Consider the following 18,794-nt stretch of genomic DNA (forward strand, 5'->3'; position numbering starts at 1 on the left):
AGGCCTGAGACGAATAAGCCTTGGCGATGGTGGCTCTGATCCATCGCCCGATGGTGGAAGGGGACACCTTGTGGCCTAAGGACTTGGGCTGGAAGGAGAGAAATAAAGACTCTGACCTTCTAAAGGGTTGTGTGCGGTTAATGTATATGCGGAGGGCCCACCTGACATCTAGGGTGTGCCATCGTTTCTCCCTTTCCCGCGAAGGATTGGGACAAAAGTTCGGGAGTGTAAGCTCCTGAGCCCTGTGGAAGGCTGAATTGACCTTGGGCAAGAAGGTCGGGTCGGGGCGTAGAACCACCCGATCGGAATGGAAGATACAGAGGTCCTTTCTCACCGAAAGGGCAGCAATCTCCGAAATTCGGCGAGCCGAGGTAATTGCCACCAGGAATACTACCCTAAAGGTCAAAATTTGGAGAGAGGATTCTCTAATGGGTTCGAAAGGAGGTTTGGTGAGGGCCACCAGGACCTTGTTAAGGTCCCAAGTGGGGTACCGGTGCACAACAGGGGGACGGAGGTTAGTAGCCCCCCTTAGGAAGACCCTGATATGGGGATGGTGAGAGAGGGGACCCAGATTGTCGCCAGAGACAACAGTTGAGAGGGCCGCTACCTGGCGTCTCAGGGTATTAGGTGAGAGACCTTTTTTGAGCCCATCCTGGAGAAAATTCAGAATCTGGGCCACTGAAGGCAAGAGCGGGTTGACCATTGATGAATGGCACCACCTGCAGAAGCTGACCCAGGTGGCATCGTATGTCCGATTGGTTGAAGGCCGTCTGGCGGCCAGGATCGTGTTAATGACCTGGTCAGATAAATTCTCCTTCCTCAACTTTTCCCGCTCAACCTCCACACGGTTAGTTGGAGCCATTGGGGCTCCGGATGTTGAATGGACCCCTGAGACAGGGAGATCCTGTCCGGAGGGATTCTCCACGGGGGAGACACCGAGAGGTTGCGGAGGTCTGCAAACCACGGTCGCCTGGGCCAATAGGGGGCCACTAAAATCAGATCTGCCTTCTCCTGGATCAGTTTCTGAATGACCCTGGGAAGCAAAGCTAACGGGGGAAGGCGTACAGGAGTCCGGGGGCCACGGACAGCGAAGTGCGTCGTGATTCTCGGCCCGGGGAAGGGAATCTGGAGAAGAACCGAGGAGCTGGGTGTTGTGGGGGATGCAAAGAGGTCCACTAACGGGAGACCGAAGATCATGGTCGCTTCCCTGAAAAGGGATGGATGAATGCGCCACTCGGACTGGTCCACGGTGGCCCTGCTTAACCAGTCCACTCGGGTGTTTGAGGCCCCCGAAATGTGTTCTGCTTTGATCGAGAGGAGGTGATGCTCTGCCCAACGGCAGAGTCTCTCGGCCTCTCTCATCAACCGAATAGACTGGGTCCCGCCTTGCCTGTTGACATGGGCCTTGGTGGTAACGTTGTCCGTGAGAATAAGGACGTGCTGCCTGCGTACCTGAGGCAGGAAGTGGCGCAGGGCCAGGTGGATGGCGTGGAGCTCCAGCCAGTTTATGCTGCAGGCCCGCTCTGCATGGGACCATTTGCCCTGTGTTGTAAGGGACTGGATGTGAGCGCCCCAACCGCTCAGGCTGGCATCTGTGGTGATGACGAGACGCTGGGGATCTTTGAAGAGATGACCCCTGTTGATGGCAGGGTTGGTCCACCAGAGGAGAGACAAGAGGACCTTTGGAGGTACCTTGATGGAAGATTTTGAATTGCTTCTGCCGGACCTTTGAAACGGAAGCAGGAGCCACTGCAGGGACCTGGTATGAAGACGGGCCCAAGGAATAATAGAGATGCATGAAACCATTTTTCCCAGTAATTTAGATAAATCTAACAGAGAAGCCCTCTTTGATCGGCGAATAACCTGAATTGAATTTCGAATACTCCTGAGCCTTTCTGGGGAAAGGAACACTTTTTCCTGCACCGTGTCAATGATGGCCCCCAAGTGGGCAATTCGGGTAGAAGGGACCAGTTGGCTCTTTTTTTGGTTGACCAGGAAACCATGGGCGTGGAGGGCGGAGAGCTCTGTCTTGGTGTCCAGCTCTGCTTGGGATTGTGAATGGGACAGGATGAGGATATCATCCAGATAGCAGTGGAGACGGACCGGGCAGTCCCTTAAGCGAGCTGCCAGGGCCACGAGGATCTTAGTGAAAACTCTGGGAGCAGAGGCTAACCCAAAGGGAAGGGCCACATACTGAAAATGGTGGTGATTGTAGCAGAATCTAAGGAATTTAGAGTGTGAAGGCCGAATTGGGATGTGGAGGTATGCCTCAGAGAGGTCTATAGAAGATAGCCAATCTCCTTGCCTGGTACCCTGCAAAATGGATTGGAGGGTGTGCATTTTGAATTTGCAGGGGGTTAGGAAGCGGTTGAGCTGTTTGAGGTCCAGGATAGCCCTCCATCCCCCCGAGGACTTGGGAACCATGAAGAGGTGGGAATAGAAACCCTGCCCTCGCTGAGAGGGGGGGAACTGGCTGGATGGCCTGGATGGAGAGTAAGTGATGGATGGTCGCATCCATTAATTTGTGTTTGGAGGGGTCCCTAGAGGGGGGAGATGACATGAAGAACTCGGGAGGTTGAGAGTTGAACTCCAGAGCGAGTCCAAACCTGATGGAGTCCCTGACCCATTTGTTGGAAGTGGTAGAATCCCACAGGTCAGCGAAATGCCTCAGCCGACCACCAATGGGGGGAAAAAGACAGGATTCATTTGGAGCGTCGGAAGGGTCTCCCCCCGGAACCCCTGAAGGGACGCTTAAATCCTCCGCCCCTCCTATTTCGATCGCTCGGGTCGGAACGATCCTGGGAATATGATGCTCTATACAAGGGAGGTCTTGGGTACCTGGGGGGGAAGGGGGACTGGTAGAAGGACCGGGAGGATCCTCTTCGAAAGGGCTGAGGGGCTCGGGAGTCAGGCCTCCGAAAAAGTGGAGGAAGGAATTTCTTCTTTCCCCTAGTTTCGGCCAAGAGAGGGTCCAGGGCCAGCCCAAAGAGCTTCTCCCCTTTAATGGGGGCGGAGGCCAGCTTGACCTTGTTCTTCATGTCCGCCTGCCATGGTTTGAGCCAGAGCAGGCGGCGGGCAGTGACCTGGGACGCTAACGCCCGGGAGGCGAATTTAACCAAATGGTACGTGGCGTCAGCTGAGAACTCTGCCGCCGCTGTGATTTTGGCTATGTCCTGCAGCGCCCATGTATTGGATGGAGGGATGTGGGCCTTCAGTTGACGGAGCCACCGGATAGAGGACCTGGTAAAGAAGGAGGCTGCGGTGGCCGATCTAATTGCCCAGGCATCGGCTAGATGAGCCCGACGCAAGGCCAATTCAGACCTCCTATCCTCGGGTTTGAGGGCCTCCAGGGGGTCACTCGGGGAGGAGGAAGAGGCTAGACCAACAATGGGCTCGTCCACCTCCGGGGTATTGAGGAGGGAGCAGAAACCCGGTTCGAGGTTAAAGAACCTCTTATCCTGTGTGGATGGGGCCGGAGGAGCCCCGTAAAACCCAGTTGGTTGGAAACCAGATCGTGGAAAATGGGAGGAGCAGGAATCACATCCTCGGCCACCACGGGCTGCTTGAACATTGCGTCCTCTGGTTCCTCCCCAGAGGAGTGGGGGACAGGGGGAAGTTGAGTGGCCAGGCCCAAGGTGTTCTTGGCCTTGAACAAGATGGACTTAAACATGTGGGGCTTGAATAACCCCACAAAGGAAGGCTGGTCGGGGGTAAGGCCCTCGTCCTCCGACAACTCTGCTTCTATCGGGTCTAAATCTGAAAAGGGTTCCCCATGGAAGGTGGATCCCCATTCAAGGTCCTCCTCCTCCTCCCTGTATTGGTCTAAAATTTCCATTCCCTCCTCCGGTTCCCTTTCTGGAAGAGGGCTGGCCCCCCGGGAGGGTACCTGACCAGGAGCAGGGTCCAGGGTGGGCATGGACCTAGTTGGCACCGGCTCTTGCGCGGGAGCCGTCTGAGGAAGGCTTGATCCGGCCATCTGCTGCATGCCTTGAGCTATCCCCTGTCGAATAGCCTGCTCCATCCAAGTTCTCATGTACTCAGGCATCTCGATCGTGGGTGGGTCCTCCTGTCTCAGGCCAGCGGCCGTGGGAGTGAAGGTTGCTTCAGGCATCCGGCTGGTAGCTGGTCCAGGGGCGTGAGACTCCTGGGATGAGCTGTGCCTGGAGAGAGGGGAACAAACTGGAGGGGGGGGGTGCCTGGAAGTAGAAGGGGCGGCTGGGGGTGATGGTTGAGTCACCCTAGAGCGCCTATCGAACTCCTTCTCTAGTGCCTTATGACGCCTTAAAGCGTCCCTTTGAGAGGCCTTAGAAGTCTCCTGGGAGGTTTCCTTAGCCTGTCTGCGCACATGATGTAACTTAGATTTCGCCTTCAAAGAATGGCGGGAGTTAGGGTTATCATCTGCCATGGTAAAACAACAGAAGTATCAATATGAATATATAGAAATATATATATGTGTGTGTACAGGCGGTTGGCACGCCTAGGATACGACCTGGGTAAGGCCGGGTATCCAGAAACTGGCCCGCGCCCCCTTTTGGAATTTGCAATTAATAATCTGAAAATATGACCAAAAAAGGAAAAAAGGTTTTTAAAAAACTGCCACAGATATAGACTTTTAATGTACAATTATATCCCACCAGGATAAGGATCCAGGAAAACACACTGCAGCGACAGTGATGGAAGCTAGGTCTCTCTAAGCAAATCTGAGAGAGAAAAAATGCCGATTGAATGAGATTGGATTACCAATGTAAGGAAATATGAAGATATCCTGTATTAGACTGAACAACAACCTGGCAGTTGGTAAAAGGAAGAGAAGTCAATCAGCCAAATCAACGCCAGCAATACAAGGCCTCAGGCAGCTTGCCCCCCCTCAGGGAGGGAGTGGCTGCTTTTCTAATTCCCCACCCTGAGATCTGCTGCGGAAGCCAACACTTACACCAACAATTAACAGAGTAAAGAGTAAAGAACAGCTTTTTTTCCCCTCTGGGAGAGGGAGATAGAGAGATCAGCCCTACTAGGCCTGGGAGCCTAAGCCTAGGGCCAGCAGAACGTCGCAGCAATAGGAGGCCTGCAAAATGTCGCCCGGCCACGAGGCGGCGCCCAAAATGGCGGCCGCCTGGAAATCGAAAGCAAAAGGCAAAGCGGGCGGCTCAGGGTGGGTGCGTCCTGCGAGCCACAAGGGCGAGGATGCTGAAATTGGCGTTAGTGGGGGGAAAACCAGAATAAAAAAGGCTCCAGACCTTAGAAAGGCACCAGGACAGCAAGGCAGGAAAGAAAGAAATAAACGGCAGAGAGCGGGGGGGTGGGGTGGGGGGGTGGGGTGGGGTGTTAGCGCTAAGCACTGCTAAGCCGCCCGCTCAGCCCCCTGGGGGCGAGAACGCACACCCCTAAGTCTCAAGACACCCCCAGATGCGCAGAGGCTAAGGAAATAAAAAGCTTAAATCAAACCTGAACTGAAATATTATCCTGCTTGAATCAGCCAAAGAGTGGGAAGCACAATCAAAACACACAGCCTAACTCTGCAAAGGCTGAGCATAAACTGGGAAGCTACAAGGGACTACGTGACAGAGGGCGGAGCGTTCCCTAATAATTAAGCTCAGCCTACACAGACGCAGACTGGAGCACCTCCCACCCTCTGGATGATCCGAGCAGCTCGAGGGAGAAACACACATACACAGAGAAAGATACACACAAGTCCCTCTAAATCTACAGTTAGTCCCCAAGGTAAAAGCCTAATTCTAAATAAGTATTAGGGAAAAAAATCAATTGTTGAATGAATTCTGACAATTAATTCAAAACAATTATTAAATAGTGCTTGATCAACATTAAAGCCATGTTATCTCTGATCAAGTCCTCAAAGTTATTCTAACATTTGGATGGCTTGAGCAAAGTATTATCAGTGTAGGAGGTAAGATCCATGCTGAATGAATTAGTTTCTACTGTAGAATACAGACATTTAAAAACTTAGTAGGTAATTTGTACTCAGAGTTACATCCCTAAATATTCAGCTTGTGTTCTACTACAACTGGAAGTTCCTTTTCACACGTACAATTTCTAAGTCAAATATCCTCATCCTATACCTTTCCATATGATTATATTTAGGTATTTTATTATATTCTTCCATTTCTATTGCATCTGTTCATTCTGAATGAGTTGTATCCTTTAATTGTTTTCCAATTACGTTATCACTAGGTCTGAGTTATATTTAATATATCATATTTTTCTTCAACACTTCAACATTTTTAATATAATTAATTTCAATATTATAAGCATTAGCATATAGACAACAAAGTTGATGAACCTTATGAATCAAGTTCTTCCTAATTTTCATTGAGTGATGTAATATCAGACTAAAGTTTCCAAACTGTTCCTAGCAGCTGTTCAACAATTGTGTGCAGTAGTTGCTGAAAGTCAATCTGTTTGAAACTAAAGTCAGAATCTGTGAAAAATGGTATCATGTACAAAATCAAAGTAAAAAAAATATTTGTTTATATTGCATTTTGTAGCATACCCAGAGTGAATAATTTCTCTTACATAAATACATTTGGGGATTTGTCATTGCTTTATTTTAAATATTGGATGTAAATTATAAATGTAATGTGCTTCATGAGCAAGGCAACCTGCTATATAAAATTAGAGGTCCTATTGCAACCCGTCAGGGTTCCGGTGATTGCCCTGATTAATGGCAACTCGAAAGCAGGCATAGGAATGTTTTATGAGTTAACAACCCTTTTCCTCAAATTTATTCATATTAATTAAAGAATAGATTTATATATTTGGTCTATATGTAGAATTTATATAGAATTCTATATGTAGAATTTATTCTACATATATATGATATATGTAGAATAAATTGGAACATCCCAATATTATCCAAAGTAGCCAAGGCTTAATTAAGAACATTCTATCTCCTTGATATATGAAATTTCAAATACTCAGTCAGTATGGCAGGCATGAGATTGCAAGAAAAAATAAATAAAGGAAATTCCTACTAGATTTCAACCAATTTTAAGCATTAATAACAATAAACTTAACTATCATTTCTAAAAAAAAAAAAGGAGGTACCTTGATTTGCCAAGGGAAGAATGTTATGCTTCATTTATTTATTCCATTTTTCAGACAATCTTTTATTAATTAGCAAGATAAACAAGAGCTGAAAAAAACTCATGAATAGGAATCACACTTTACTACTATGATAGGTGATTGTCAGGCATTCAAACATTAGACGATTAAAGCGGTTGCCTGGCTGAGTAATAAGTACTCGAAAAATTTCTTGTAGCATTCTCTTTTTAGTGTACTTCTAGGCCACAACTGTTGCTTAATATTTTACTTTTGTACTTCTTGATTATCTCAAAGCACAGTAAATTGCAGTACAAACTGGCCATCAATATATCTGCTACATTGAAGGTTTACCATAGCAATATACAAATTTTCTGTGATTTGCTTACACTGCTTCACTAATGGGAAATCTAATTACTTCTGTGCTCCACTGAGAAATGACATTTGGCAATACCTTTCAACTCTAATTAGCCAAATATAAATATCTGTGCAGACAAGTTAATGCAGAGCTGCCAAAATAAACCAGATAACATTTCTTCTATACCCTCAGGGATAAATATTACAGCCCATGATTTCCTTTCCCAATATACAGTTGACTTTTAATGCTATTTAGCTAACAACAAGAAATAGCAACTGAAGTGTACTTTTAGGTTTTCCCCCCCAATATTTCTTCAAACATAAGCCCAATTCTCAAAATCTTTCTGTTCTCAGAATTATAATTCCCAATATCATATTTCCATGAGGACATAAGGAAGGTAAAAAGAACATAATGATTATCTGCAGAACCTATGTGTAATACAGATAGACCATGTTTACTGACTGCCTCATGCAATAATTATTTGAAGTTATGATGGTGCCCAAAAATAACTTCACAACCAAGGCATGCATTTGCAAGCTTCACAGAGACTCTTTCTCAATCATGTGTTCACCATTACAATCAATACATGTTGTCCTGGGCTTCGCCCATTTTTTTCCTTCTCCCAGAACAAAGAGATTGCTTGAATAAATAATCTATTCCCAAAGTCCTTTTCTACAGTATGCTTCCCTGAAAAGTGTCGGCCACAAGTTTACAAGCTCAATTCCATTTCCCAGCTGCTGCCTTTAACTGACAAAACTTTAATCACTTTCATACCTTCCACTTTTGTTTGCCTCCTAAGCTGCTCAGGGCTCCAAATGCGTTAGACAAACAGCAGATGCTAGTGCATCCAGGGATGGGATTCAAATTTCTTAACAACTGGTTCTGTGGGCGTGGCCTAATTTGTGGGTCTGGCTTGCTGGTCATGTGACTGGGTGGGTGTGGCTTGCTGACTGGGCAGGGTTTGGTGTTGATGTGACTGGCTGGCTGTGGCTCGATGGTCATGTGACTGGGGTAGGTGTGGCTAGGTGGCCATGTGACTGGCAAACCAAATATAAGTGGTCCTCACTTAATGGCCAGTTGCTTAGCAAGTGTTTTGATTTACAACTGACCTCCCCAGAGCTACTTGACCTGTTTTTGGAGTTTTGACAGCCATACACACACGTATGACCAGTTACAATATCCTACACAGTCTTGTGACTGAGATTTTCTATCTTTTTTGCCAGTTTCCAACAATTCCTTCTGGTTTCCAATTAAAAATACCCATTGGGGAAAATGGACTTGTTTAACAACCACAGTGTTTGCTTAATGACCACAAGTTTCACTTAATGACCATGGTATTTACTTAACCCGGGGTCTGCAACCTTAAACAATCAAAGAGCCATTTTTCTATTTTCTTTTAAACAGGTCTCTCTCTCTCTCTCTTTCTCCCTCTCTCCTTCTCATCTCTTTTTCTTTCTCTCTCTCTCTCATCTCTCTCTCTGTGTCTCTTGCCTCTCTCTCTTTTCCCTCCCTCCCTGTCTCTCTCTCTCTGTGTCTCTCTCTCTCTCTCTGTGTTGTCTCTCTCTCTGTGTTGTGCTTTTTTTTTAGATGCACAGAGAAGCATTTGACAATGCAAATTGGCAATTTATGTTGGCACAAATGGAAGAGATGGGCTTTGGGGAAAGGTTTGTCAAAATGATTGAGGCAATATATTATAAACAATCAGCAAAAATAATGATAAATGGGGACTTGACTGGGAATATTAATATTAAGAAAGGAACTAGACAAGGAACTAGACAAGCCCCCAGTTGCCACTGTTATTTTCACTGACTTTGGAAGTATTAAATAGAAATATTAGAAAAAACAAGGAAATAAAAGGTATGAAGATAAAAAAGAGGAGTACAAATTACAGCCTTTTGCAGGAGGATAACTATTATAGACTAAAACAGCAGATTGTGACAGACCTAGAAAAATGGAAAAATTTACAACTATCTTTGATAGGGAGAATATCAACAATTAAAATGAATATTCTACCAAGAGTACTATACTTATTCCAGACAATTCCAATAAAATTGGGGAAACAATATTTTAAGGATTTAAATAAAATGATATTGAACTATATATAGCAATGAAAAAAACAAGGATTAAATTAAAATTGTTACAAGATGCAAGAACAAGAGGAGGTTTCGGACCACCCAGCTGGGAACTATACTATCAGGCCATGGTATTGATGTGAATGAAATAATGGATTGTTTTAAGGAATACTAGGCTGTTAACAATGGAGGAGAACAATCTACAATTGGGTTGGCATGCATTTTTATGGTATAAGAAAAACAAGGCACATGATTACTTTCAAAGACATTATGTAAGAGATGCCTTACTGTCAATATGGGAGAAAATAAGGGAACAACACTATTTGAAAAGACCAGTCTGGTTATCAACAATGGAGGCATTTATATATCCAAATGTTTTTAATGTGGGACATATTGTTATATACAATGATGTTTTAAATGAAAAGGGTGAACTCAAAATAAAACAAGAACTAGATGAGCAAGGGATTGAAATGAATTGGTATTCATATATGCAAATACATTCTAGATATGAGAAAGAAGTTAAAATATTTGGGTTTTATAATGAATCGACTGAATTCAATAAAATTTTAACAGAAAATGAAGAGAAGATGATTAAAAAATTGTATGACTATTTACTAGGAGTGAAGCTAGAAGAAGAACAAGTTAAGGAAATGATGATAGCCTGGGAAAAAAAATTTGGACATGGGATAGATTTGGATAAATGGCAGAAATTATGGAATAGAAATTATAAATTAACGATGTCAGCAGCCTATAAAGAGAACTTGTATAAGATGTTTTATAGGTGGCACCTTCCCCCCGGCAAAATTGGCAAAGATGTTTAAAGACAAATCAGCAAAATGTTGGAAATGTCATCAGATACCCGGATCATACTACCATATGTGGTGAACATGCACAGAATCTAAAAGATATTGGACTAAAATACACACATGGTTGGAAAAGATGGTAAAACAACATATAGATTTAAAGCCTGAGATATTTATTGGGGATTTTGCCTGAGAATTGTAGCAAAGAAATAACATATTTGATTATACATGTATTAACAGCAGTTAGAATTGTATTTGCCCAAAATTGGAAAAATGAGAAAGTTCCGATGAAGGAGGAGGTGATTAAGAAAATATTGGAATGTGCAGAAATGAGTAAGTTAGGACACTTCCGGCTTGTGGTGCTTCGGTGCAGGCAGGATTCCGTGACTCTGCACGGGTTCTGCCTGTGTTCACTGCCTGAGTGCCTCGAGCCATTTGGCTTCGGGGCTAAGCCACCTTTGTAGAAGGTGGTGAAGACTGGGGGGTTCTGGCAGGGACGAGAGACATCGCATCTCTCTTCCCTAGCCGGCTAAATCTCCCTCTCCGATGGCAACTGAACGGCGATCTTTTATGGCCGCCATTTAGAAGAGCCCAGCCGGGGAAAGAAATGTGCTGGAGGGGTTTGTGAAGAAATGAAACTGATTTTGCTGACCGGGACAAAGGAACAGTGAAAGTATCCTGGTATTTAACACCTATTAAAGACACATTGTTCCCAGACTGAGTAAGCAGCGAATGGATATCAAAGGGAAAACTTTTTTTCTTTTCACTCTCCTTCCAAACGGAACAGCTTTGAGAGAAATCGGAAACCCGCATTGAAGGTATGCTAAATGCTAAAGACTGTGCTAATGCCAAAGGGATATGGATTTCTAAATATTTAAAGAAAATTTTTTCTTCTGCTGTGAGTGGGAAGGGAGAGGAAAAAAAATTGAATTTGAGAATAAGGAGCAGACTACCTAGAATTTTAAAGAGCCATTTGAGCATTAATAAGACTTCAAAAGACATATTATAATTGGAATTTTGTGATTTAATAGCAACCCCAGAAAAAGAAATGGAAGAAGGGAAAAAGTGCTAAATGAAATAGTTTATCTGGATTGTTTGGTGACTTTGCATCTTTTGGGAAACTTTTTTTTCTTTGTTTAAAAACACTCGGGTGGTTGTTTTGGGAAAAAGTTTTCCTCTTCATAATGGCACCACTTTTGGATGAATTTAAAACTGAATATCTAAAATATAAAAAGGAAGAACAAGACTGGAATGATACCTTGGACATTCTTTTTCAATCTTTAGAAATGGCGGTGCATTCCTATGGAGAATTGATTGCGCAGCAGGATAATTGGGACAAAGAAGGAACCATTTTTGATGAACATGTGACCCTACTGGGGGAGAAGAAGGAGGAAGAGGAAAAGGAAAAAGGGATTTTAAAACTTAAAAAAACAACCAAAACAGATAAAAATGAGTTGAAGGGTGGATATAAGATAAGGAAACAACAGGAAGGGGGAAAGCACAAGAAGGAAAGGGAGGTGGAAAGACAAAGGGGTGAACAGGGTAAGGAAAAGAAGAAGCAAGGGAGAAAGGAGGGGGTGAGAAGTCTCAATGATGGGAAGCAAGATTTGAAGAAACAAAATTTATTTATAGACAATGGGTAAATTTAATTGAAAAAGGATTCTGTAAGGTACATAAGATTGTGTTATTATAGGCATTTATAGAATAAAATGTTCAAGATATAAATATATAAATAAGTATTAATAGGTATGATTAAAATTTTTCTTTTTCTCTTTATATAATATATTGTGTGACTTTAGGATGTGCTAAACAGAATCCCAATACAAGTTATGTGTGATATTAAGTATTATCAGGTTAGGGGAAAGAGTTAAAGGCGTCATACTCTAATTAGTGTACAGGAGAGGTTTTGTTTAAAGAGAAAAAATGAATGGATAGTTGAGAACAGACAAAGAATGTTAAGTATTATGACTTGAACTGAGATGAGTAGAATAAAATTAAGAGAGTTAAAAAAAGGAAGAAGCTATATAGAAAATGGAAAACGGTAATAAGATATGGAATGATATATAAAAGGAACGTGATTTTTGAAGAGGTGTCTGTATGATGAGTTTTAACCCGGGATCAAGCAACTTTCAGAAAAGATGTTTATGTTTTTATGTTTTATGTCTTGTTTGTTTGTTTGTTTTTATTGGAAGAGAATAATGAAAATGTATAAGACAGATGGATATAAAAAATGTATACAATCTAAAGTTAAAGAGATATAATTTGAATAAATAGAAGGATAAGAAGTAATAAAGAGAAGTTTGGGATAAGATATGAAGATGAACAGATAAGGTAAATATATATATCAAATTGTGCTTGTTTGGAAATGTGATAACTTGGAATAATTCTGTCTTTAAATAAGTTGTTGTATTGGCTTTTTAAGAAAAAAAAATTCCTATGTCATTATATTTTATGTTTTGTTTGTCTGTGTATTGTTTTGGAAAATCAATAAAATTTGTTAAAAAAAAAAAGAAATGAGTAAGTTAACACTAGCAATTAGAGAGTAAGAAGAAAGAGAGTATTATAAGATTTGGGATCTATTCTATGGATGGTTGGAAAATAAAGCAAGAAAATAAATGACACTGTAATAATGATATACTATGATAGATATTGCTGAATAGTCCATAATTTGAATGTAACCCAATAAGATTTGGGATTTGTTTCTAAGAATAGTTGGAAATGAAGCAAGAAATGACACTGTAACAATGATACACTATGATATATAATATTGAATAGGTTATAATATGAATGTAAATTCAATAAGAAATGTATATAAATATTACTATGTGCACAAGACATATGTACTCAGTCGACACACTGTATAACTGAAAGATGCTTTTATTTGTTGTTTTTGTTATAAAAGTAAAAAAAACTTTTTCATTTTTTTAAAATAAACATAGATATAAGATAAGGTTTGCTAAATACTTGAGTCAGGGTTTAGACCCATATATGTTGTTATAATGAAATTAATTCTGACTCATGTTTCCAATTCTGTGGACAACACTGGAAGCAACAAACATTGCTAAGAAAAAAATACACTGGAAAACATCAAATAAAAACAAATGTAAATCTAATCTTTAAAGTAGGAGAATAAATAGTTTCAATCTCTTTCTTTAACTGCTTATTACATTTTGTAACAACTATAATATTGATATTTAAAGTGTCAATAAATGTCATAAGGCTACTACTAATAAAAATCTTCATAACTGTTTATCTGCCTCTGATAAGTCTCTATTAAACTTCAATTTTTTTTTACAATTGTACAGGTTAAAAAAAACAATGTTCCATATTAATACAGTATGTGGGAAAATATGTGGGAAAATATGACTATTGGTTTTCAATGAGGAAATACATTGCAGGTAGTCCTTGCTGAACAGCCACTATTAGAACCAATAAAGTGGTCACTAAGCAACATAGTTGTTAAGGGAAAATTACATCACTATGATTTTAAGTCCACCTTCCATTGTGCTTGTCACAAGTGAAAATGCATACTATTTGAAGTACACAAATAGCAATCACATGACTGAGGAACTCTGTTACAGTCATAAATGGGAAGATTGGTTGTAATGTTACTTTTTAGCACCATTGTAATTTCAAATGACAAGACAGTTATTAAACAAGTACTATCTATCTCAGTGCTGGCTAATCTTTTTGGGCTCCTGTGCCAAAAATTGTGCATGCACTTGCATGCTTGCGCTCGCGTGCCAGCACCCAGAAGGCAATGCACACACACTCCATGCCTCCCACGCATGCATGCACAATCCCCACCTCCCCCAGCCATCCACTGCCACCCCCTTTTCTGCACTGCGCCTCACAGCTGATTTTTGGCTGGTTTGAGGCCTTTTTTGGCCTCCCAGAGGCTTCGGGAAGGTTTCTGCAGGCTTTGCAGGCCAAAAACTAGTCCCCTTTCATCACTTCCAGTATTTTAGGAAAAACTGGAAGTGACAAAACTTCCTCAAGCCTTTGGGAGATTGAAAAAGGCCTCAAACCCACCGAAAATCAGCTATGAGGTGTGCGCATGCGCAGTGAGGTAAGTTTGCCTGCAGCTCGCATGCAGGCAGAAATGCCTCTGCATGCCACCTGTGGCATGCATGCCATAGGTTCACCATCACAGATCTATATTGTTAAAGCTAAACTAAACTATAATCATATGCTTTCTGCAAATATCAGTTTCCTTCCAGAGAGTATTTTCTTAGTTTACCTAAGGTCAAACGGGTTTGGTATGAGATGAACATACATAAGATTCCAGTTATAAACACTTTACTGTCCACTTTAAGCCTGTTTATTTAAGTCTTTGGTGCAGATTTTGCTGGAGTACATCCAATATTTGACACATTGGCTCTTGAAATCATGCCAAAAATATCCCAAGCAAAAACATTTATTTTCCTATGCTATGGGCAGAAGCAAAATCTTTTCCTAAAACTAGCCTGAGAACCATCTATCAGTATTGCTCATACTAATGGGCATCTATCAGACAAATGCAAATGTGTTCCTTATGATCATTACCAGACATATCAATACTTCCTGGAATAAAAATAATTATGTTATTCCTTAAGCATTTTGCCTTTAATAAAGAAAAAGGCAGGAAGCACTTTTATTTCTCACTGTCACTAGCAAATCTGAGTAGTTACTTGCCTTGACAGCAGGATGCCTTATAGCAATAGGGTTCATTTGGAATATCAAAGTCATTTTCATCAAATGAGAATGACAATCAATTATAATTATGAGCACAGATGAAAGTTCATGTATCTGAGATTGATTGAGAAAGATATGAATTCAATGTTCTTTTTGATGTTTCCAACCTCTAGTGCACAGAAATGATCACAGCATCTCCACTATTATTAAAATTGTCTATGATTGAACTCAGATCCCACTTCACTAGCATTAATCAAAAACTAATTTCATTAAAACCTTCTCTTTCTGAGACAAGGACTTGTTCTTTGGCTATTAAGTGCAGAGAGAGAACTAAGGGAATGTGATTAGGATATATATAAGGAGTTCTTCAACAGTAATAAAAATGAATTTTTTTTTAATCTTTCCTCTCCTAAACATTGTAACATTGACTTGTGCTAACCATGCTCCTAAGAACAATGGAGACTCAAAACTATTGTCCAACTTGATTCGTCCTATGAGTGTATCCTATGGAATACACTTATGAAATGACAGATTTAATTTAATATCCAACTAGAAAACACACAATCATTTCAATTAATTAATTTTATTAAGAATACTGGTATGTCAAAGGAACAATGTGGAGAAGGTGAACTGAGGTTCCATTGTCATTTCAGCTACAAACTATATTTTCTCTTCATCTGCAATAGCCTTATTAGGCTGTTATAGAGACTATGAAGTAAATGCATGAGAACTGGGAAGTATTTGAGCCATGAAAAGGCACCACATACTAAATGCAATCCCACTTGTTATTAATAGAGATGATCCTTTTTTCTAATACAACTTTCTTAGCCTTTAAAATATGCAATACTGGGATATAGGGATGATTTTTGTATTAATATAGCACCTAATCCAACTGCAATTTCCTTCAATGAACTGATACATATGAGGAAAAGTAAGTGAAACTTCTCCCTATCTTGGGGATATCTGAAATAGTATTAATTTTCCTGATTTTAATCTGCAGATGTTTGAGTTGACTTTAGAAAAGGCCAAGAAAGAAAGAAAAATTGCTGATGCATGCTGGATCTTTGAGAAAGTCAAAAATTTACAAAAAGAACTCAATACATGTTTCACTGATTCTAGAAGTGTAGGGCAGTTGATGGGGTCAGTGGGATGTGCTTAACAAACTCTCACTGTATTCATGCAAAATTTATACTCAGGTCAGGAAGCTACCCTTAGGACAGAGAATGGTGAAATAGACTGCAGGTTGACAAAGGAGTGAGACAAAGCTATATATTTTCCTTGCTTAGTCAACATATACTATATGATGAATGTGTATTAAGGGAAACTGGATTGGAACAAGATGAGTAGGATTTTAAAACTGAAGGAAAAAACATTAATAACTTAAAGAGTATTGACATTTTTCAAGTTTGGTGTTTGAGAAGACTTCTGGAAATACCGTGGATAGCTAAGAAAACAAATGGATTAATGACCAACTTAGTCCAGAGTTTCACTAGATGCACAAATGACCAGGATCAAATTACCATACTTTGGAAATAGTGTGTAAAAATCTAGCTCTTAGAAAAGGCAGAAGAATCAAAAAGAGGACACACAACAGCAAGGTGGATAGACTTAGATACAGTGGTGCTGGGTGCTGGAAGACCTCAAGCACAAGGTTATGACAGAACATTATGGGGGGAGGGAATCTATTGATGTGGTCATTAAGACTGATTTGATGGCACATAATAATTTAGGCAAATGCCATTTTTTAATATAAATTAATCTGTGATTGATTTTCAGTATTATTAAAGATATTGCAGCTTTACTCTTTGTTCTTACACAATACATTGTTCTAGCTACACAAGTGTTGGGGAAAGTTTAATTTTTTAAAAAGATAACATTTACACTCTAATAGTCATTTAGAAATAAAATTTCTGAGTATACCTTTCTAAACAGCTGTCAGTTATTTATTTAGAATTAAGAGCATATTTTTTAAAAAGAATACTTTTCCTTAAACATGTACAAATGGCAAAATAAAAATTATTGAACTTTTTGGGTGGGAGGGACAAAATTCTAAATATGAAGTGGGTGGGTTGATACAAGTAATCCTTTTTGATGGATGGATGGAAGGAAGGAAGGAAGGAAGAAGGAGGGAAGGAAGGAAGGAAGGAAGTCTATATCCTGAGTATATCTCACTGGTTTTTAATAAATAACTAAGGTAAAAAAACAAATAAAATAGAAATTCATTTCACTTGTTTGAACAGTTCTTTGATAAAAACTTTCAAAGCACTGCAAGAGAAAACAAATATTTAAATAACTCACAAAGTCTGAATGGCATATGGATTTTTCTTTGTTGTAACTATGGTTTTTGAATATTTTTGAATTCAAGATCTGAGATTACTCAGGTCTGACAGTACATTTCTAAATGATATTTGTAATTCTCCTGAATGTTTCATGCATATAGTCAAAGGAACAACTCCAGAAGAGCATAGGATATATTACATGAATTTGTAGAAAGAGATCTATCTGGTAATGAAATACATGTTAGCAAACATATTTTGTAATATATTCTACATCAAATTGCAGGAATGAGTTTTATATATGCTATTTCTTAGATAAAGAGAAAACAAGCTTCATAGCTTTCCTGGAAAAAATGTACCAAGACAATATATTTAAGATATGTAAGAGTCCAAGAGTCCAAGGTAAAAGATAAATGAAATCAAACGGCCCAGTAGGCAATTCACACTTCGTATTCTCTCAATCTGAAAGAACTTTGGCAGTCTCTCCCCCCCTCTCCCGCTCCTTTTCTGGCAACTTTCTGTTTTCTTTCCCCCTTTCTGTTTTCTGGCAAGGTTTCAGAAACCGTTTGCTCTTGCTTCCACTCTAGGGTTGAAAGAGGGTGCCTAGCCTAGGTCACCCCGGGTGGCTTTGTGCTCAAAGTGGGAGTGGAGCTCGCGGTCTCCCAATTAACCACCACACCAAACCGTCTCTGAACCTCGCCAATCCAGCAGAAGGAAATCCTGTCCCTGCGATCTCCTCCTGAAATCTATCCTCCGTTGTCATCCTGACCAGAATTTAAAGCAAAACAAAAACAAAACAACACGTAACGAAAGAGGAGCGAGCGCCTATGGTCGCCTGAGCCCCTCGTCCAACTTGACTGAGAAGTTTGCCACCTATTGAGGCAGGGAGCGAGAGGGCGCCGGGGTCAGCAGAGAAGGTGCCGCGGAAGCTCACTGACCTGAGATGCCTCCCCCAACCACGACCACGTCGTAGCTCATAGTTGCGCTCTCGGCGGGGACGCCTGCCGTGTCTTCCATGCCGGTGGGCTAACTTTGCCGTTAGTTTTGGGCGTCCGACGACGAAGGTGCCACTTTCTCACTGGCCAGTTGAGCGCTGCAGCAGCAAATTTCCCAGCTGGGTCTCCTACTGAGACGGCCCACCTTGCCCCGCCAATCACCTCAGTTAGAGATTAGGAAGCTGGCTGCGGAGACAAACCAGCCGAAGCAAGGGGTGGAACGGGAGGAGAAGTGCGCAGGTCGGAAAGGGCGGGTTGCGTACAGTCGAGAGCCGGGAGGAGAAGAAAGTGAAGATGCCCAGATTCATCGTGTCGAAGGCGGCCTTGCTTCTTCCTGCTCGCATTGGGCAGGTGATGGCAGTGGGCAGGTCGCCTGGGTAAAATGGACTGCGTGGGAATTCATTGTTCCGTCTTGAATCTTCGAGATCACCTCTGCCGAATGGCTTGATGAAATGGGTCAAGGCACTGGGAATCCCTGGGTGGCTGTAAAAACCAGACAAATCCCAGGATAGTTTAGCAATGAGCTATTAATTTATGTGGAAGCTTAATTTTGGTGCCAG

At 41.4% G+C, this 18,794-nt stretch overlaps 1 protein-coding gene across 1 annotated transcript in view; it reads right to left on the reverse strand.

The window, feature by feature from the left end:
• LOC113444730 (amine oxidase [flavin-containing] A-like) overlaps nt 1-18,465 on the reverse strand; it is a 65,324-nt gene extending 46,859 nt beyond the window's left edge. Inside the window, exon 1 of the mRNA XM_026713591.2 lies at nt 18,178-18,465. Coding sequence (XP_026569376.1) covers nt 18,178-18,256 — 79 coding nt within the window. The 5' untranslated portion in view covers nt 18,257-18,465. The remainder of the gene's footprint in view (nt 1-18,177) is intronic.
• Between the last annotated feature and the right edge of the window lie 329 nt (nt 18,466-18,794).

The sequence above is a fragment of the Pseudonaja textilis genome, chromosome 7, assembly GCF_049901715.1.
Source record: "Pseudonaja textilis isolate UNSWEBS1 chromosome 7, rPseTex1.2, whole genome shotgun sequence".
Lineage (NCBI taxonomy): Eukaryota > Metazoa > Chordata > Lepidosauria > Squamata > Elapidae > Pseudonaja > Pseudonaja textilis.